This window comes from Eschrichtius robustus, chromosome 20 (genome assembly GCF_028021215.1).
Source record: "Eschrichtius robustus isolate mEscRob2 chromosome 20, mEscRob2.pri, whole genome shotgun sequence".
NCBI lineage: Eukaryota > Metazoa > Chordata > Mammalia > Artiodactyla > Eschrichtiidae > Eschrichtius > Eschrichtius robustus.
Window position 1 is genome coordinate 14841913 of NC_090843.1, and position 17127 is coordinate 14859039.

General features: G+C 50.9%; 2 protein-coding genes across 2 annotated transcripts; one reads left to right on the forward strand and one right to left on the reverse strand.

The window, feature by feature from the left end:
* The first annotated feature begins 5777 nt into the window (after nt 1-5777).
* On the forward strand, nt 5778-10611 carry ICAM2 (intercellular adhesion molecule 2). The gene is made up of 4 exons (XM_068530989.1): nt 5778-5877; nt 7599-7865; nt 9007-9327; nt 10000-10611. Exons 1-4 carry the CDS (start codon nt 5817-5819, stop codon nt 10176-10178), a joined length of 828 nt encoding a protein of 275 aa, XP_068387090.1. The 5' UTR covers nt 5778-5816; the 3' UTR covers nt 10179-10611.
* Nucleotides 10612-11218: 607 nt separating this feature from the next.
* Nucleotides 11219-14313, reverse strand: PRR29 (proline rich 29). The gene is made up of 6 exons (XM_068531734.1): nt 14254-14313; nt 13875-13956; nt 13607-13713; nt 11673-11905; nt 11441-11511; nt 11219-11247 (listed from the first exon to the last, which is right to left on the reverse strand). Exons 1-6 carry the CDS (start codon nt 14311-14313, stop codon nt 11219-11221), a joined length of 582 nt encoding a protein of 193 aa, XP_068387835.1.
* Nucleotides 14314-17127: the final 2814 nt, after the last annotated feature.

Sequence of the window (17127 nt, forward strand, 5' to 3'; positions counted from 1 at the left end):
CAATTTTGTTTCTTTTTGTGGCTGAGTAATATTTCATTGTATATATGTGCCACATCTTCTTCATCCATTCATCTGTTGATGGACATGTAGGTTGGTTCCATGTTCTGGCTATTGTAAATAGTGCTGCAGTGAACACTGTGGTGCGTGTCTCTTTCTGAATTACGGTTTTCTCAGGGTATGTACCCAGCAGTGGGATTGCTGGGTCATATGATAGTTCTATTTAAAGTTTTTTAAGGAACCTCCATACTGTTTTCCATAGTAGTTGTATCAATTTACATTCCCACCAACAGTGTAGGAGGGTTCCCTTTTCACCCCACCCTTTCCAGTATTTATTGTTTCTAGCTTTTTTGATAATGGCCATTCTGACCAGCGTGAGGTGATACCTCATTGTAGTTTTGATTTGCATTGCTCTAATAATTAGTGATGTAGAGCATCTTTTCATGTGCCTCTTGGCCATCTGTATGTCTTCCTTAGTGAAATGTCTATTTAGGTCTTCTGCCCATTTTTTAACTGGATTGTTTGTGTTTTTGATATTGAGCTCCATGAGCTGTTTGTATATTTTGGAGATTAATCCTTTGTCTGTTGTTTCATTTGCAAATATTTTCTCCCATTCTGAGAGTTGTCTTTTTGTCTTGTTTATGGTTTCCTTTGCTTTTTGCTTAAAAGCAAAAGTTTTTAAGTTTAATTAAGCCCCATTTGTTTATTTTTGTTTTTATTTCTGTTCCTCTAGGAGGTGGGTCAAAAAAATTCTTGTTGTGGTTTATGTCAAAGAGTGTTTTTCCTATGTTTTCCTCTGAAAGTTTTATAGTGTCTGGTCTTACATTTAAGTCTTTAATCCATTTGGAGTTTATTTTTGTGTAGGGTGTTAAGTAGTGTTCTAATTTCATTCTTTTACATGTAGCTGTCCAGTTTTCCCAGCACCACTTATTGAAGAGGCTGTCTTTTCTCCATTGTATGTTCTTGCCTCCTTTGTCATAAATTAGATGCCCATATGTGCGTGGGTTTATCTCTGGGCATTCTATCCTGTACCATTGATCTATATTTCTGTTTTTGTGCCAGTACCATACTGTCTTGATTACTGTAGCTTTGTAGTATAGTTTGAAGTCAGGGAGCCTGATTCCTCCAACTCCGTTTTTCTTTCTCAAGATTGTTTTGGCTATTCGGGGTCTTTTGTGTTTCCATACAAATTTTAAGATTTTTTGTTCTAATTCTGTGAAGAATGCCATTGGTAGTTTGATAGGGATTACATTGAATCTGTAGATTGCTTTGGGTAGTACAGTCATTTTCACAGTATTGATTCTTCCAATCCAAGAACATGGTATATTTCTCCATCTGTTTATGTCATCTTTGATTTCTTTCATCAGTGTTTTATAGTTTTCTGAGTACAAGTCTTTTGCCTCCTTAGGCAGGTTTATTCCTAGGTATTTTATTCTTTTTGTTGCAATGGTAAAGGGGAGTGTTTCCTTAATTTCTCTTTCTGATATTTTGTTGTTGGTGTATAGGAATGCCAGAGATTTCTGTGCATTAATTTTGTATCCTGCAATCTTACCAAACTCATTGATTAGTTCTAGTAGTTTTCTGGTGGCATCTTTAGGATTTTCTATGTATAGTATCATGTCATCTGCAAAGAGTGACTGTTTTACTTCTTCTTTTCCAATTTGTGTTCCTTTTACTTCTTTTCTTCTCTGATTGCTGTGGCTAGGACTTCCAAAACTATGTTGAATAAGAGTTGCAGGAGTGAACATCCTTGTCTTGTTCCTGATCCTAGTGGAAATTCTTTCAATTTTTCACCATTGAGTATGATGCTTGCTGTGGGTTTGTCATATATGGCCTTTATTATGTTGATGTAATTTTTGTTTTTTATTTGCCATGCCACGCAGCTTGCAGGATCTTAGTTCCCTGACCAGGGACCGAACCCACACCCTCAGCAGTGAAAGCTCAGAACCCTAACCACTGGACTGCCAGGGAATTCCCATTTGTTTTTTTTTTTAGATTCCACATATAAGTGAGATCATACAGTATTTGTCTTTCTCTGTGTGACTCACTTCATTTAGCATAACACCCTCTAGATCCATCCATGTTGTCGCTAATGGCAAGATTTCATTTTTTATGGCTGAATAATACTCCATTGTGTAGATATACCAACCACATCTTTATCCATGCATCTATCAGTGAACACCACCAACAGTACACAAGAGTTCCCTTTTCTCCACATCCTTGCCAACGCTTTTTATTTGTTGTCTTTTTGATGACAGCCATTCTGACAGGTGTGAGGCGATATCTCATTGTGTTTTTGATTTGCATTTCCCGGATGATTAGTGATGTTGAGCATCTTTTCATATGTCTGTTGACCATCTGTATATCTTCTTTGGAAAAATGTTTCTTCAGGTTCTCTGCCCATTTTTTTTTTTTAATTAATTTATTTATTTGGCTGCGCCAGGTCATAGTTGCAGCATGCAGGATCTTTAGTTGCGGCATGTGGGATCTAGTTCCCTGATCAGGGATTGAACCTGGGCCCCCTGCATTGGGAGCGTGGAGTCTCAACCACTGGACCACCAGGAAAGTCCCCTCTGCCCATTTTTTAATAGGGTTTTTTTTTTTTTTAATAAATTTATTTATTTATTTATTTTTGGCTGCGTTGGGTCTTTGTTGCTGCAAGCGGGCTTCAGTAGTTGTGGCACGTGGGCTCAGTAGTTGTGGCTCACGGGTTCTAGAGTGCAGGCTCAGTAGTTGTGGCTCATGGGCTTAGTTGCTCCACGGCATGTGGGATCTTCCCAGACCAGGGCTCAAACTCGTGTCCCCTGCATTGGCAGGCAGATTCTCAACCACTGCGCCACCAGGGAAGCCCCAGGTTTTTTTTTTTTTATGTTGAGTTGTATGATTCTTTGTATACTTTGACTATTAACCCCTAATTGGATATAACATCTGCAAATATCTTCTCCCATTTAGCAGGCTGCCTTTTTGTTTTGTTGATAGTTTCCTTCATTGTGCAAAAGCTTTTTAGTTTGATGTATTTGTTTATTTTTGCTTCCCTTGCCTGAGGAGACATATCCAAAAATTATTGCTAAGACCGATGCCAAAGAGCATGCCGCCTATGTTTTCTTCTAGGAATTTTATGGTTTTGTTTATTGGGATTTTAAAAATTATTATTACTGGTTCAATTACATTACTGGTAATAAGTCTGTTCATATTTTCTATTTCTTCCTGATTCAGTCTTGGGAGACTGAACATTTCTAGGAATTTATCCATTTCTTCTAGGTTGCCCATTGTATTGGTTTATAATTGTTCATAGTAATCTTTTATGACCCTTTTTATGCCTGTGGTGTTTTTGTAACTTCTCTTTTGGTTCTGATGAGTTTGGCTAAAGGTTTATCAATTTTGTTTATCTTTTTGAAGAACCAGCTCTTAGTTTCACTGATCTTTCCTATTGTTTTTTGTTTGTTTGTTTGCTTTTAGTCTCTATTTCACTTATTTCTACTCTGATCTTTATTATTTCTTACCTTCTACTAACTTTGGGTTCTGTTCTTCTTTTTCTAGTTCCTTTAGGTGTAAGGTTAGATTGTTTATTTGTATAGTCTTCTTTTTAATCTTGTAGTTATGTAGTTATTTTTATTCCTAATAATGTTTATTTGTGCTTTCCTTTGTTTATAAGTAAATTTCAGCAGAGATTTGCCTGTTCTACTGGTTTTTTTCAAGGAACTAACTTTTGGTTTTATTGATCTTGTGTACCATATCTTTGTTTTCTATTTTATTGATCTCTGTTTTTTATTATTCTCTTCTGAGTTTACTTTTGGGTTTACTTTGTTGTTCTTTTTATAACTTCTTGACTTCTTACTTAAATTGGATACTTATTTCATACACTTTTCTAATACAAGCATTCAAGACTATAAATTTCCCTTTAAGTACCGCTTTTGATGCATCCAACAAATTGTAATCTATGATATTTTCATTATCACTCAAATCTAAGAATTTTAAAATGTGTCATTTATGATTTTTTCTTTGACCCATGGATGAGTATGTTTTTAAATTACCAAATATATAGGGGTCTTAAAACTTATCTTTTTGATGAATTTGTATTCTCTATAGGTGCAGATCAAGCTTTTACATTGTATGTTTCAGCTCTTCCATTCATTTACTGATTTTTCTGTCTGCTTCATTATTCATAATTGAGAGATGTTGTATTAAAATTTCTTGCTATGATGCTGGTTTTATCTCTTTGTAGTTCCTTCAAACTAAGTGCTTACAAGTTTAGAACTATTATAATTTCCTGATGAATTGACCCTTTAATCTAGGTACTCACTCTATCCCTAATAAATATCAATATTTTTGTCTTAAAAGTCCTCTTTGTCTGATATGAATAGACCTTTCCTGGCTTTCTTTTGGTTAGCTTTTGCCTGGTATATCTTTTTCCATTCTTTGACTTTCAACCATTCCATACTCTTAATCATTACATGTGTCTTGTAAACAATGCGGAACTGCGTTTTCTGTTTAAATATTTTTAAAATTGAATCTGAGATGAGAATTTAGGAATGACTGAGTACATGACTTCCACTAAACCCTGCTAAGAACTGAGTTTAAAGCCTGCGTTTTCAACAACAATCCATAGTCGGTAAGAACTCTAACCCAGAAGGTTGCCTTCAAGGTAGTGTGTTTGAGCTTTTTTTTTTTTTTTTTTTTGGTAGACTTTTTTTTTTCTAAGAGCAGTTTTAGGTTCACAGCAAAACTTAGGGGAAGGTAGAGATTTCCCACAAACCTCCTGTCCTCGTGCACGCACAGCCTCCCCCATTACCAACACCCCCCACCGAGTGGGACATTTGTTATGACTGATGAACCTGCATGGACACATCATTATCGCCCACAGTCCATAGTTTACATTAGGGTTCACTCTTGGTGTTGTACGTTCTATGGGTTTGGACAAATGTATAATGACACACATGCACCACTGTAGTATCATACAGAGTAGTTTCCCTGTCCTAAAAATCGTCTGTGCTCTGCCTATTCATCCCTCCTCCCTCCCTTTAATCCCTGGCAACCACTGATCATCCAACCAACTACTCATCATTCCTAAATTCTCACCTCAGTTCTATCACGTAATTCACCTGAGCCCCAATTTCCTCAGATGCACAATCGAAATTTGTAGATTTGGTGTGATAATTAAATGAGATAATGTATTAAAACCTTAACTTAGTCCCTAGCAAAGAATAGGTGTCAATTAAATGCTAGTTTCCTTTTCCTTCCTCCTTCTCTTAGTAATCTGAAATCACATTTAGCTGAGAAAAAAAGAGAAGAAAGTGCCCAGGGACAGTGTGTATCACCAGAAATCTAAGAGCAGGGGAGGGTAGGGGGCAGAGGAAGGAGGTAAACATCCAGCTATTGCCTCCCAAACCCTCTTTCCAGCTTGGAAAATCCCTACCCAGAGGGGACTCCCACAGTGTGCCCTGTGGGATTTGGGGCTCCCCAGATCTGAGGCTTGTAGGCAGCGCTGTCCTCTGTGTACACACAGCGCACGGGAATCCCGTGTGCACACACATCACTCACACACACGTGTGCCCCCGGCGCTCCCCCCATCTGCCTGGCTTATCAGCTGCTTCCCAGCTTCCTCTGCCTGGCTTCTTATAGACCTGGGACCCTGGGAGCCAGCCTTCCACGTGGCCTCCCCAAGACCACTCAGATAACGAGAGGAAATGTGGTCATCAGCTCACAGAAGGCTGGGGGTTCCGGCTGAGGCTCCGGGCCACCACTCCCTGACCTGCGCCCTCCATCTCTCTCCAGGCGGTTCTCGGCTGTTCCCTGCGAGCCCGTGGACGCCACTCGAGATGTCCCCTTTTGGTGGCTGGGGACTGCTCTCGGCCTTTCTCGCCCTGCTCTGCTGCACAGGTGAGCCTGGGGATCCTGACTGGATGCTTGCCAGCCAGGAGCCCCTCCCCTTCAGGCAGGGAAGGGGGTCCTGATCCTGAAGTCGCTGAGGCTTTGAACACAGAGGCCGTCTGCCATGGGTACAGGATGCTGTGCCAGCCTGGCTTCCCCATGACCCCTGGCAGCGGGTAGGGGTCCTGGCCTTTTGGGAACCAGACCCCATAACTTCATGGTGTGTGGGTGTGGCAGGCTGTGGAGACTAAATGGGGAGGTGAAGGGAGGCTGGGGTTCAAGGGCAGGTGAGGGCACGCCCCAGCTAGTCTTCAGAGGTGGCCCAGGGGTCAGCAGAGGGCAGCAGAGGGCATCGCCTTGTGGCGACCATGAAAGCGAAAACGAAGCCCCTTCCAGGAAGTCCAGGGGACCGTGAAGGAAAATGCCTCCGTGTGCTGAGCACTCTGTTTTGGACAACCTGCCAGGTGCTTTCACGACAACCCTGCAGGAAAGGGATTACTAGCCCATTTGATAGATGGAGAAACTGGGGCTCAGAGAGAGAAAGCACTTTGCCCAAGGCCACACAGCTGGTACCTGGCAAACTCAGGTTTCAAATCCAGCTCTCTCTCCCTGCAAAGCCCCTCTTTTGCCCCTTCATTATATGCCACTAGCTGAGGGCTAAGTGGGGGTCCATGGGTGTGGCAGGAGCACAGGACACAGGACGGGCCCAGCTGGCTGGGATCAAGGACCTTCTGGTCATCACCGAGTGGGAGGTGAGCGCCGAAGGCCTGAAATACTTCGTGCCTGAAACACTTCTTGGCTCTGCGCCACACACAGCGTATTGTGCTGAGCACAAAGGGAAATATGCGAAATCTGGGCCTTGCCTTCTAGAAGCTCCAAAACGTCCAAGGGAGAGTCAGCATGAGTATGAGTCATTTGCAAGGTGGTCCCATTACCTTCCTGACCTCGCCTCCCCCACCTTCCTCCTCGCTGAGCTCCAGCCATCTGGTCTCCTCCCCACCCAGGGTCTCTGCGCTGGCGGTTCCCTCCCCTCCGCAGATACCTGCCTGCCGGGCTCCCCCCCACCCCCACCTCCTTCATTCTTTGCTCAAATGTCGGTGTTTCCGTGAGGCCTGTGCTGACTACACTATTTAACACGGCAACCCCACCCCACTCCCTATTTCCTTTCCTAGGCATTTACCACCAACTGACAAGCTGGCTAGTTCACTTATTATTGTCCGTCTCCTTCGCTGCAATGTGAGCGCCGCAAGGGCAGGGTTTGGTCTGCTTTGGTCCCTGCTGGATCCCCAGAGCCTAGAACAGTGCCTGGCACACAGCCGGTGTTCAAAAAGGATTTGCAGAAGAAAGGAAAGGAGGGAGGGAAGAGTCGAACCCATGGCCATGGGGGCTCAGAGGACACAGTCCACCTCCATTTCAGAGAGGCCTTCGTGGAGGAGGGGACATTTGGGCTGGGCCTCGTAGGTCAAATAAGATCCCTCTCCATGGAGATAGAAGACGTGCATGAGAAAGAGGCATGTCTGGAGGCGACGAGCTGGAGGAACAGCAACCAGAGGCAGGGAGACAGCTGCAGGGGGGTTGCAGTCTCTTTGGTCTAGACCCAAGGCGATAAGGTCTGAACAAGGGGAGAGGAGCAGAGGGGACCTCTACCCCTTATCAGACTGCCCACCGTGGGCAGCTCCACTGGGCAGGGCAGCGGGGACGTCTGCTGCTTAGTGTTTCTGGTCTTCCAGGGTCTGGCGAGGAGGCGTTCGAGGTACGCATGTGGCCAGAGCAGCTGATGGTGGAGTCCGGGGAGTCTCAGGTGATTAACTGTAGTACCACCTGTACGCAGCCCAACGCCGGTGGTCTGGAGACCACCCTACACAAGACTCTCCTGGAGGAACAGGCTCAGTGGAAGCTGTATGAGGTCTTCAACATCTCCCAGGACACAGATGTCATTTGCCATTTCACCTGCTCCGGGAAGCAGGAGTCCAGGAGTCTGAACATCAGTGTGTTCTGTGAGTGCGGCGCCGCGGGGCCCTGCTCCCCTAGGCCAGAGCCTGTGTCTACCGAACGCACGCAGAGCTGCTCTGTTACTGCTGCTGGGTGCTCTTGTTATGGCCCCCACGTCCCTGGGCTCCTGGACCCAGGCCATGGGCTCAGAATCTTCTCACACCCTCCCCTGGCCTCCTTGAGCCTGTTGGCAACCCTGGTTTTGAGGTTTGCTCAGAGGAGGACAATCCAAGCAAGGTTTAGACAAATCTAAAAGTTGTTTCCCATGCCGTGCTACAGTCTCCTCCTAGCTTGGTGGCGCCCCATCACCAGAACACCCTGCATCCCATGACAAGCAGTGGGGGCCCCATCAGGAGGGCTGGTACCCCCTGCAGTAGCCCACTGGCCTCCCGGAGAGAAGGCTGAGGCGTGGTTTTATCTCCCCGAGGGCCCTTAGCAAATGTGTGACCATCACACACATACCTGCCCAGAGGCCACGGAGACCTTGGATAGACTGGGATTCTCTCAACAGCTCGGCACCAAGGGTATCGCTCGAAACTGTCATCAGTGGATCAAATGAATAGAAAGATGTCCTAAATCTAACATATTATCCTGGGGTAATGGGGGCAAGGCAGTCTAGTTCAAAAAGGAACCCAGGGTACCACCGAGTTTAATAGCTAAGGGCTAGAGGTAGCTCAGAACCCGACCCTGAAGAACCAAGGCAGGTCTGACTCCGGCCTCCACCTCTGAAGTGAAGAATCTCACAACTCATGGTCCAGTTCCAATGAGTACTCCCTTCGAAGTCTCTCTCAACATAATTATCCAACCATTTAATTTTTGAAATTTGTATTTAATTTTTGGAGAGGAAGGAGACAGATCCAAAACTTTTATATCTTTCTAGTTGACTGTACAGATTCTGGACCTTTTCTTTGTAGACACCAGGCTACCTCCATTCTTGTCCATTCCAGAAATCATGTCCATAAAACAACCACCCAGTACATCCTTCACCCTGAACTGCTTCCTCCTTCCTCTTTTTACATTTTAGAGCAGCCAGGCCCCAGCCCACTTCCTGAGAACACTGTGGTGACGGGGATGGTCCCGGCTGGGTGGAGCCTGCTGGAACTGCATCCCCATCCTGACCAGACCTCGCTTCCTTCTTTCCTTCAGACCCTCCAAAGCAAGTGCTGCTGAAGTTATGGCCCACTTTAGTGGCTGTAGGGAGATCGTTCACCATCCAGTGCAGAGTGCCCTCTGTGGCACCCCTCGAAGGTCTCACTGTCACCCTGCTCCGTGGCAGTGAGATCGTATACAACCAGACCTTTGTGGGGACAACACTTTCCCCCCAAGAGGCCATGGTCACCCACAACACCACGGCTCACAGGGAAGACGACCGCCACAACTTCTCCTGCAGGGCTGAGATGGACCTGCGCTCTCGCGGCGGGGACCTCGTTCACAGCGTCTCAGATCCCCAGGCGCTCGACGTCTATGGTGAGGGGGAGCCCCCGGAGGAGGAGGGAAGGAGAGGGCGTTCACTTTCAGCCCCTCATGGGAGGAAAACGCCTTTGCCCCACTCTCTGCCAGCTCAGGGGGAGGCACCCAGGAACTTGATCCCAAGAGTTCCCTGGAGCTCTCTCCAAGTTGCCAGCTTGGACCCCAGCTAGCTGCTTGGCCATGAACAAGCTGGGTGACCTTAACCAAGTCAAGCTCCTCTCTCTGGCCTTGGCCCCTCTCTGCAATGACAAGTGTAGCCTGACTGACCCTTAAGATCCCCTGGACCCCTGCTGTTCTGTGACTCTCGATGACCTAGATGTTCTCTGTCTTCTGAGAGTTTGGTAGAAGCTCCCTCAGCTCTGCCCAAGGAGGGGCTCGGCCTGGACCACGCCACTGTCCAGGCTGTGGTGTCCAGCAACCACGTGCTTGTGCCAGGAGCTGGTGGCAGGGGGACGTCTGCCCTCACGGTCTCACAGAGGCCCAGCTGGTGGCCTGGACCCCGGCCCACCTTTCCTCTAGTTGATATACCAGTTGCCACTCACCTCTGCAACACAGGGTGACTGCAGAACGACGAGGGGTGGGCGGGTGATGGGCGGACCTCTACTCCCCCTTTGGCCCTGGCACCCGGGACCAGAGGACTTCTAAGACCGCCGCCCTCTCCCTCCCCAGAGCCTGCACAGGACAACCAGACGGTCATCATCATCACGGTCGTGTCAGTGCTGCTCTTCTTGTTTGTGACATCTGTCCTGCTGTGCTTTGTCTTTGGCCAGCAGTGGCACCAGAGGCGGACAGGTACCTACAGGGTGCAAGCTGCTTGGAGGAGGCTGAGGTGGGCCTACCGGGCATAGCCTACGTGAGCGGCGTGGCCACCAGCATGGCGGCCACTGGAACTCAGCACGGCTCCTTAGGGTTGTGGTTCAGCCCTGGCTGAAGGCCCATGCCAAGTAGCAGAGGACTTCAGGGACCCTGCCTTTTCTAGTCTGAATACAAACACCTGGACTTAACCCTGTGCTTCAGTGTCTCCTCCTGGGAATGGTCAGGAAGGGGAGCCACCAGGCCCGGCTGGACTTCAGTCTCCAAATGTCCCCTCAGCCTCCCTCCACCCTCTCCTTCACGGGGGCCTTCCAGAGCCCCGGGGAGCCCAGGCCCTGGGGCGCCCCCATGCTGACCAGCCCAGGCACCAGACGCCCACCCTCATCGGACACTGAGTGACTCATTCCTACTGAGGGAGGGTGGGGAGATGCACCCTGGCCCAGAGGGGCAGAGAGACACTCTGTTCCCACGTGGCCCTCTGGGACCGCAGGCCCTCCGTGTCAGAGCAGGGCATGGCTCTGACCTTTCCTTTCTGTCAACAGAGCCAGCTTCCAGGGCTAAGCATGGGGGCCCCAAGGGCTCAGCTTCAGGATCTCCTCAGCCAGGCCTCCCCCATCACTCTGGGCCTTCAGAGAGCCACGGACAACAAAAGCAGTCCTCGCCTCTTACCTCCTGCTCCGTTATTGGGCCAACCCGAGACGCCGCAGCGCTGGCCATCCCCGGGGTGGTGGGTGGGGGAGTGGAGGTCGAGGGAGGGCTCTGGTTCCCAGGCCTCTGCCAGCCCAGGCAGCAATCACCGGGACAGGCTTGGGCTTTCGTGTGACCGCCAGGGCCTGGGCACTGCTCTAAGGGGCTCTCACCCTGAAGCAGAGATCAGACTGCTTCAAGGTCTCCGTGGGGTAGAGAGGGGACTGACTGACCTCGGGGAGAGGCTCTACTTGGGGCTGAGGGGGTAAGAAGGGCTGCCAGGCATAGGTGCAGGGTTGGAAAAGCAGTAGCGGGGCACACAGGGGCTCCGGGAATATTTCCAGCCCTGCGATGAAGCTGGCGTGGGTCCTGGGGCTGATGTCTGTCCTCACGGAAGGCTCTCGGCATCATAGTAGTCTGGGGGGAGACAGCACCCTCATTGTGACTCCCTCCTGCCTCAGTGGAGCCCAGGGAGGAAACCGGAAGGGGACAGGCCAGGTGTCCGCGGCCATGACAGTAGGGGGCCCTCAGCCCCCCAGGGCACATGGCCTTCCTGGCCTCTGATCGACCGCCAGGCCTGGGCCCCACTGCCCACCCACCTGGTCCCTACCTGAAGCTGGGGGTACATCCACACCCACAGTCCCTGTGGCGCTGGGGGGTGGGGGCGGGGGCACTGCTCTCCTGGGATGGGGAGGAGAAAAGAAAGAGCCCCGTCAGAGGCCCCAGTAGCCTCTGGAATTTCACCCACAAGTTTCCCCACCCCAGCCTGGCCCCTAGCCAGCTCTTCCAGCCCAGCCCCAGAGCAGGGCCTGAGCAGCACCCAGACTCCCGGCCTCACTTACGCCCCCCTTTTCCCAGAGGTAGGAGGGTGGTGCTGAACCCTGGCCAAGGGCTGCGAGTGGGGCTGCGGTAGGGGAGGGGAAAGGAGAGGGGCCGGCCAGGGGAGCAGGGGGCCCAGAGCAGGCATCAGGCAGGGCAGGTAGTGGTGGTGGAACACCAAAGGCCCCTCCTCCTGGGCTTCCGTCTCCTCCTCCTCTTCATACGCCGCCGCCTCCTGTTGACCCTCCAGGTAGACCTGGGGATTGTGCAAGAGGGGAGGGGAGAGGATACAGGATCAGGCTCTCCCTGCCGCCACTCCTCCATTCCTCCAAATTATTTCTCCAGATACCCAGCACAAAATAGCTACTGTTTATTGGGCATTTACTACATACAAGCAAGGCTCTTTGGAGACATTCATTCCTTATTTTGCGGATGGGAAAAACCGAGGCTCAGAGGTTAAGTAACTTTTCTAAGGTCACCCAGCTAATAAGGCCAAGCAGGGACTGGAGAAATCCAGGTATGACTCCAGAGCTGGGGCCAGGAGTCCAGCAAGCTGCCCCTGGCCTCACCCCGTTACGGATACAGGGTTCTTGGACTCTTTAATCAATAGAAATTGATAAGAAGCCAGCCAAGGAATTCAGGCTGGGAATTCACTGGGACTCATGCTGCCCGAGGGAGCGAGAACAAGAAACAGGTGCCCTTGCTTGCTCCCCAAGGAGCGTGGGCTGGTTCCTTACATGGGGAGAGGGGAGGGACCGATTGGTGGGTTGGGCTGGAGGGGCGGCTTAGGTGGTCCGCCCACCCTCTTGGTGGTGCTGGGTGCAGGAATCACGCGCAGTACCCTACTTTTGCACCTCAGAAATGGCAGCTGATTTGTGGCCTTTTTGTATCTTATTGTTCATAATTGCCCCAACTGCGCATGCGTGCCGTTATTTTTAGTCTCATTTCCTTTGTATTCTGCGGCTCGAAGAGACGTTTGTCCAGGTGCAAGCACTGCAGCACCGCAGCAAAGGGTCCCAGGTCCCAGCCTGTCTCAACCCCCAGTCCCTGGACCCGCTTATGCCCCACTTGTTGAGGTAGGGCTCTCCTCCCAAGGGCCCCCTGAGGGCCTGGGGGTGAAGGGGTGGCAGCAGCTGCTCAGGGTCTCCCTCTGCCTCGACTCCTCTGACCGGCCCCTCCGTGAATCTCTCTCCGCTCCCTCCAAGCTGATAGGCATCCTCTCACCACCCAGCTGTCACCCCTCCGGACGTCTCAGGCTGCCCATTGCTGGCTGAATAAGGCTCGGCCTTAGAGCTCCTCCCCCTCCCATGCACCCATCACCTCCCCCCTCCACCACCCCCCTCCACATATACACAGGATTTCCCCCATTCTGTCTCCTGGTTCTGCCCCTGCCCACCTAGATGGTGGACACACCCCTCACCTCCTGCAAGCATCAGAATCCTACCTGGCTTTCAAGGGCTGGTTCTAAGGCCACTTGCTCCTCCAAGGAGATGTTCCTCATGCCCCAACCAGGTGGCCCTCACACTTTGTGCCAGTCACAGCCAAAGTTGCCTTGTATTCATAGTCATTCATTTATTCATTCACTTGTTCAACAAATAGCAATTGAACCCCTAATAAGTATCAGGCACACTGCAGGCCCAGGGTACAATGGTGCCTGCCCTCCTGGGTCTGCAGTCCGATGGGGGATGCACTGCAGGGAAACCTTGAAAACAAGACCTGAGTGGTCTGGATTTGGGGACCCGCTACCTCCACTCCATGGAGGCTGACACGGGGGCCTGGCACATAACAGATGCCAAACAGACCTAGCCAGATAGATGGGGGCTGGCTTCTGGCTCCTCTGTTGCCTGATCCTTTTTCTCAAGGTGGGGGGAACCCTAAATGGATGCCCACCTCTGGCCTTGCAGGCGGGCAGCCCTGGTAGCCCACCCCCACTCCCCCCCCGCTCCAGCCCACGCACCTGCGGGCCGGACCAGGCAGGCCCCTGGTTGAGCGCCGCTGCCACCTGGCCACTCAGAAGCAGCTGGTGCGTCTGCGCGTTCTGCAGCATCATCAGTTCCAGCAGGTCTAGGGGACGGGAGCTCAGCAGGCCCGCGCCAGAACTCCCCCTGCCCTTGCCCCGACCCCAGCTCCGGGGGGAGGGCGGGGGAAGGAGGGGTGCAGCAAGGACACCCAGAGAATGTGCCGGGCAGAGTGGGGTACAAAGTGGGGAGATCCCGGAGTCTCACCTTCCTTCATGCGGCTCGGGCTCGGCTGTGGGGACGGAGGTGGGATGGCCCACAGGAGGGGCTGCAGAATGGTCACCCAGGGCTGGGGGGGGGAGGGGGAGACTCAGTCAGGCTAGGTGGGGAAGGGATGGGGACCCCCCCCCTCGCTCCCCACGCCGTGAGTCGCTTCCCTAACCTCGCAGGAGCTTCTCCCCTCCGCGCGCCCATGGCCTCCCTGTCAAGTCTCTTCCTCTCTGGCTGGGGTCGCTCTCCTCACCCACCCCCGCTCCTCCAGGGTTCGGACCCTCCAGGGACAGCTCCCCAAGTCAGCCCACCCCTCCACCCCGCCCCCAAGGCCTTCCAGGTAAAGGCAGGCTCTGGTCCCCGACTCAGCCTTCACCGTCGGGGCTACAGTCTGTGCGGGGGGACGACCCCAGCTCCCTCCAGTCCCTGAGGCCATGGCCAGCTGCAGCGGATCAGGGTTACCTTGACGACGCCGGGCGACGCCAAAGTCTCCTCCTACGCATGCGCAGGTCCCGCCAGCGTTCCGGTGCCTGGGACGTTCGCCCTTCGTCGCCGCCTCCTGCTCTTCTCTCTCCACCTCTAGGGACGAGGGGTCCCGAGGATCCTCACCCCCACCCCCGGAGGCCCAACTCTCTCCCAGATGTCCACACCCAAGCCCCCGCGCCGTGGCTGCCTGGGCATCACGGCGCATCCCTCGCTGTACCTCGCAGCCTGGGGCATCCCCGGCACGGAGCCTGGGGGGCCGAGTTTGTTGAGTGAATGCGTGAGTGGCTGGGGAGGCCCGCCCCAACTCGGACACTTGGTTTTTGGGGCCCAGTGCCCAGCTGACTAGGATGATGAGTTAGGAGTAGAGAATTCTGTTGGAGCAGGCTTGGGGGCAAGGGGCAGGTGAATGAGGAGGGCAAAGGATTTGCTCCCTGTCACTCTGAATCAGAGGGCCGTCCTGCGGGCCAAGAGTGGTTTCTGGAGGCCACCAAGGAAGGAAACACCAACCAAGTTCACGGAAAAGGCTGGCCCCTGTTTGCTCCCCGGTTCCTGGTCAAGGGGAGCCACTGCTCCAAAGAGGTGGCAAAGTCTGGGGAGTTTAACATCAGTGACCCCATTATTGCCCTTCATCCCGGAAAAATTACCAAAGCTTGCATTCTTTCAACAGGAAGTTATCGAGGTCTTCTTTGCTTAAGAACAGGTGAAGGGAGAGATCTATTTCGGCAGCTGTGACCATCCTAAGATAGGCCCTGAGCAGCAGTCGAAGAAAATCCAGACAGGAAGCTGGGATTAGCACCCCAGAGTGGCCTTCCCCCACCCTCCACTCCTGTTCAGCTCCCCTTCCCAGAACTCCTGGTGTCTAGAGCCAGAAAGACCATTCCCACCTCCTCCTTTGTACCTTCGTCCCTGTCTCCAGGAGATGGGGACTGTGGGCGGTGCATTAGCTGTCCCCGTGGGTCTTATGGCGTTGACAGCCATCATCAAGCTGAGATCGGGCACTGTGGTCACAGGCCCGCAGTGAGTGGGAAGGACACAGAGGCGCGTCTTTCCATCTCCACCCTCATTCCAGGGAGAAAGATGAAACCAATCCTTGCGCTCACCATCAGCAAACTTTGACCCAGGAGGTGCCTGTGTGTGCGAGGTGCCCTTCTGAGCACTGTAGACACAGTAGTGTATCCTCGCTGGTTCCAGCGTTGTTGGGAAGTGAAAAATTCCCCTGAAAGGAGAGCAAAGATACAAGACTGTGCAAAGTGCCTTCTGAGTGAACCATACAAGAAGAGATCATGAAAAAGAGAAGACTCAGTCACTGAAGGGTGGAGTTCTGAAGGAGGTAGAGACCCTTGGGATGGGGCCAAGCAGTGTGAGAGGGAGAGGGCAGCCCAGGCTGGGAACACAGCCAGAGCAAAGGTGCAGATGCGGGAATGGACAGGGACTGTAAAGATCCAGTGGCCCAAACTGCCTGGCTAGGGTAGGGGATCTGGGCAGAGGGAAGTTCCAGGCAGACACAGGACAGACTCAAAGGCCAAGTTATAGAAGTGAGGCTTTGCCATGTGGGTAATGGGAAGCTCTTGGTGGGTTTTGAGCAGGAGAGAAATAAGGGGACGACGTGTGCACAGCCACATTTTAGAAAGATTTATCTTGTTTGTCATATCTTTGTTTACGTCAACCAGAATTAGAAAGAACACATGTCTGATGGGATGTGTCCTCCCAATGGAATACTATTCCGCCATTGACAATTTTGGTATAGAATATATCTACTGATGTGGAATGATGTCCAAGAGAGTCAAGCAAAACAATCAGAAAGCATAGTAAGATCTTACTTTTGTTTTAAAAATTATATGTATATATGTGCATCTGTGGGGGGGGGGCGGAGAAAGAGAGGGAAAGAGGGAGGGAGGGAGAGAGAGGGGCAATTATAGAGAAGCTGTCAGGGCTGCCCATACCCGCCAGCCTCCCCACTTCTCCACACCCTCACAGTGCTTCCTGGGATCTCCTTCCAAATAAACTACTTGCTGCCAAATCCTTGTCTCAGGCTCTACTTTTGGGGGAATCCAAACTAAGACACTGGTCTCCCACTTTCACCATTTCTGCTGCCCAGGCTGCTGCTAACTCCTGGGAACAGCTGTTCTAGCAGCTCTCTGATACATTTGTGTTCAATGACGTGAAATACCGAAGTCGACATTGAAGAACATTCGTCTGGGAGTATAATGGTCCATGGATTGAACTGAGGCAAAGCTGGAGGCAGGGAGGCCAGCAAGGAGGCCACCTTCCTTCCCTGTAAAGGAAGCTCAGAGCAGGCTGGAGGTGGCTGTAGGAAAGAGGCAGGAAGAGGTGATCATTTCAATACCTCAGATATAAGATTGCACGTTAACCCTACATGAGACTTACCTGTATTTTGGAAGACAGGGTTGAGATAAAAACTACCTGGCTTCTGGTACCCAATTAGAGGTGTCAAAGGAAACTGAAGCATTTGCCCTTTGAATAATGGGAAAACCACACACTTATCTGGCAACGTTATTTTGCTTACAGATCTAACTTCAGTCCAACAGTGGAGGAGGTGCCTTTCTGGCTACTTGCCCTGCCTACTATTATTTTCTTTGGGGTGTTGAACACTCCACCTAATCCCTTTCCATTCTTCTCAGTGGGGACTCTTATTTGCATCTTCACTTTTTTGTTTTGGGTTTTTTGTTTGTTTGTTTGTTTGTTTGTTTTAGTGTCCCAAAACAATATGTACCGAAAATCCTCCCTGTTGCCTTGGTAAATC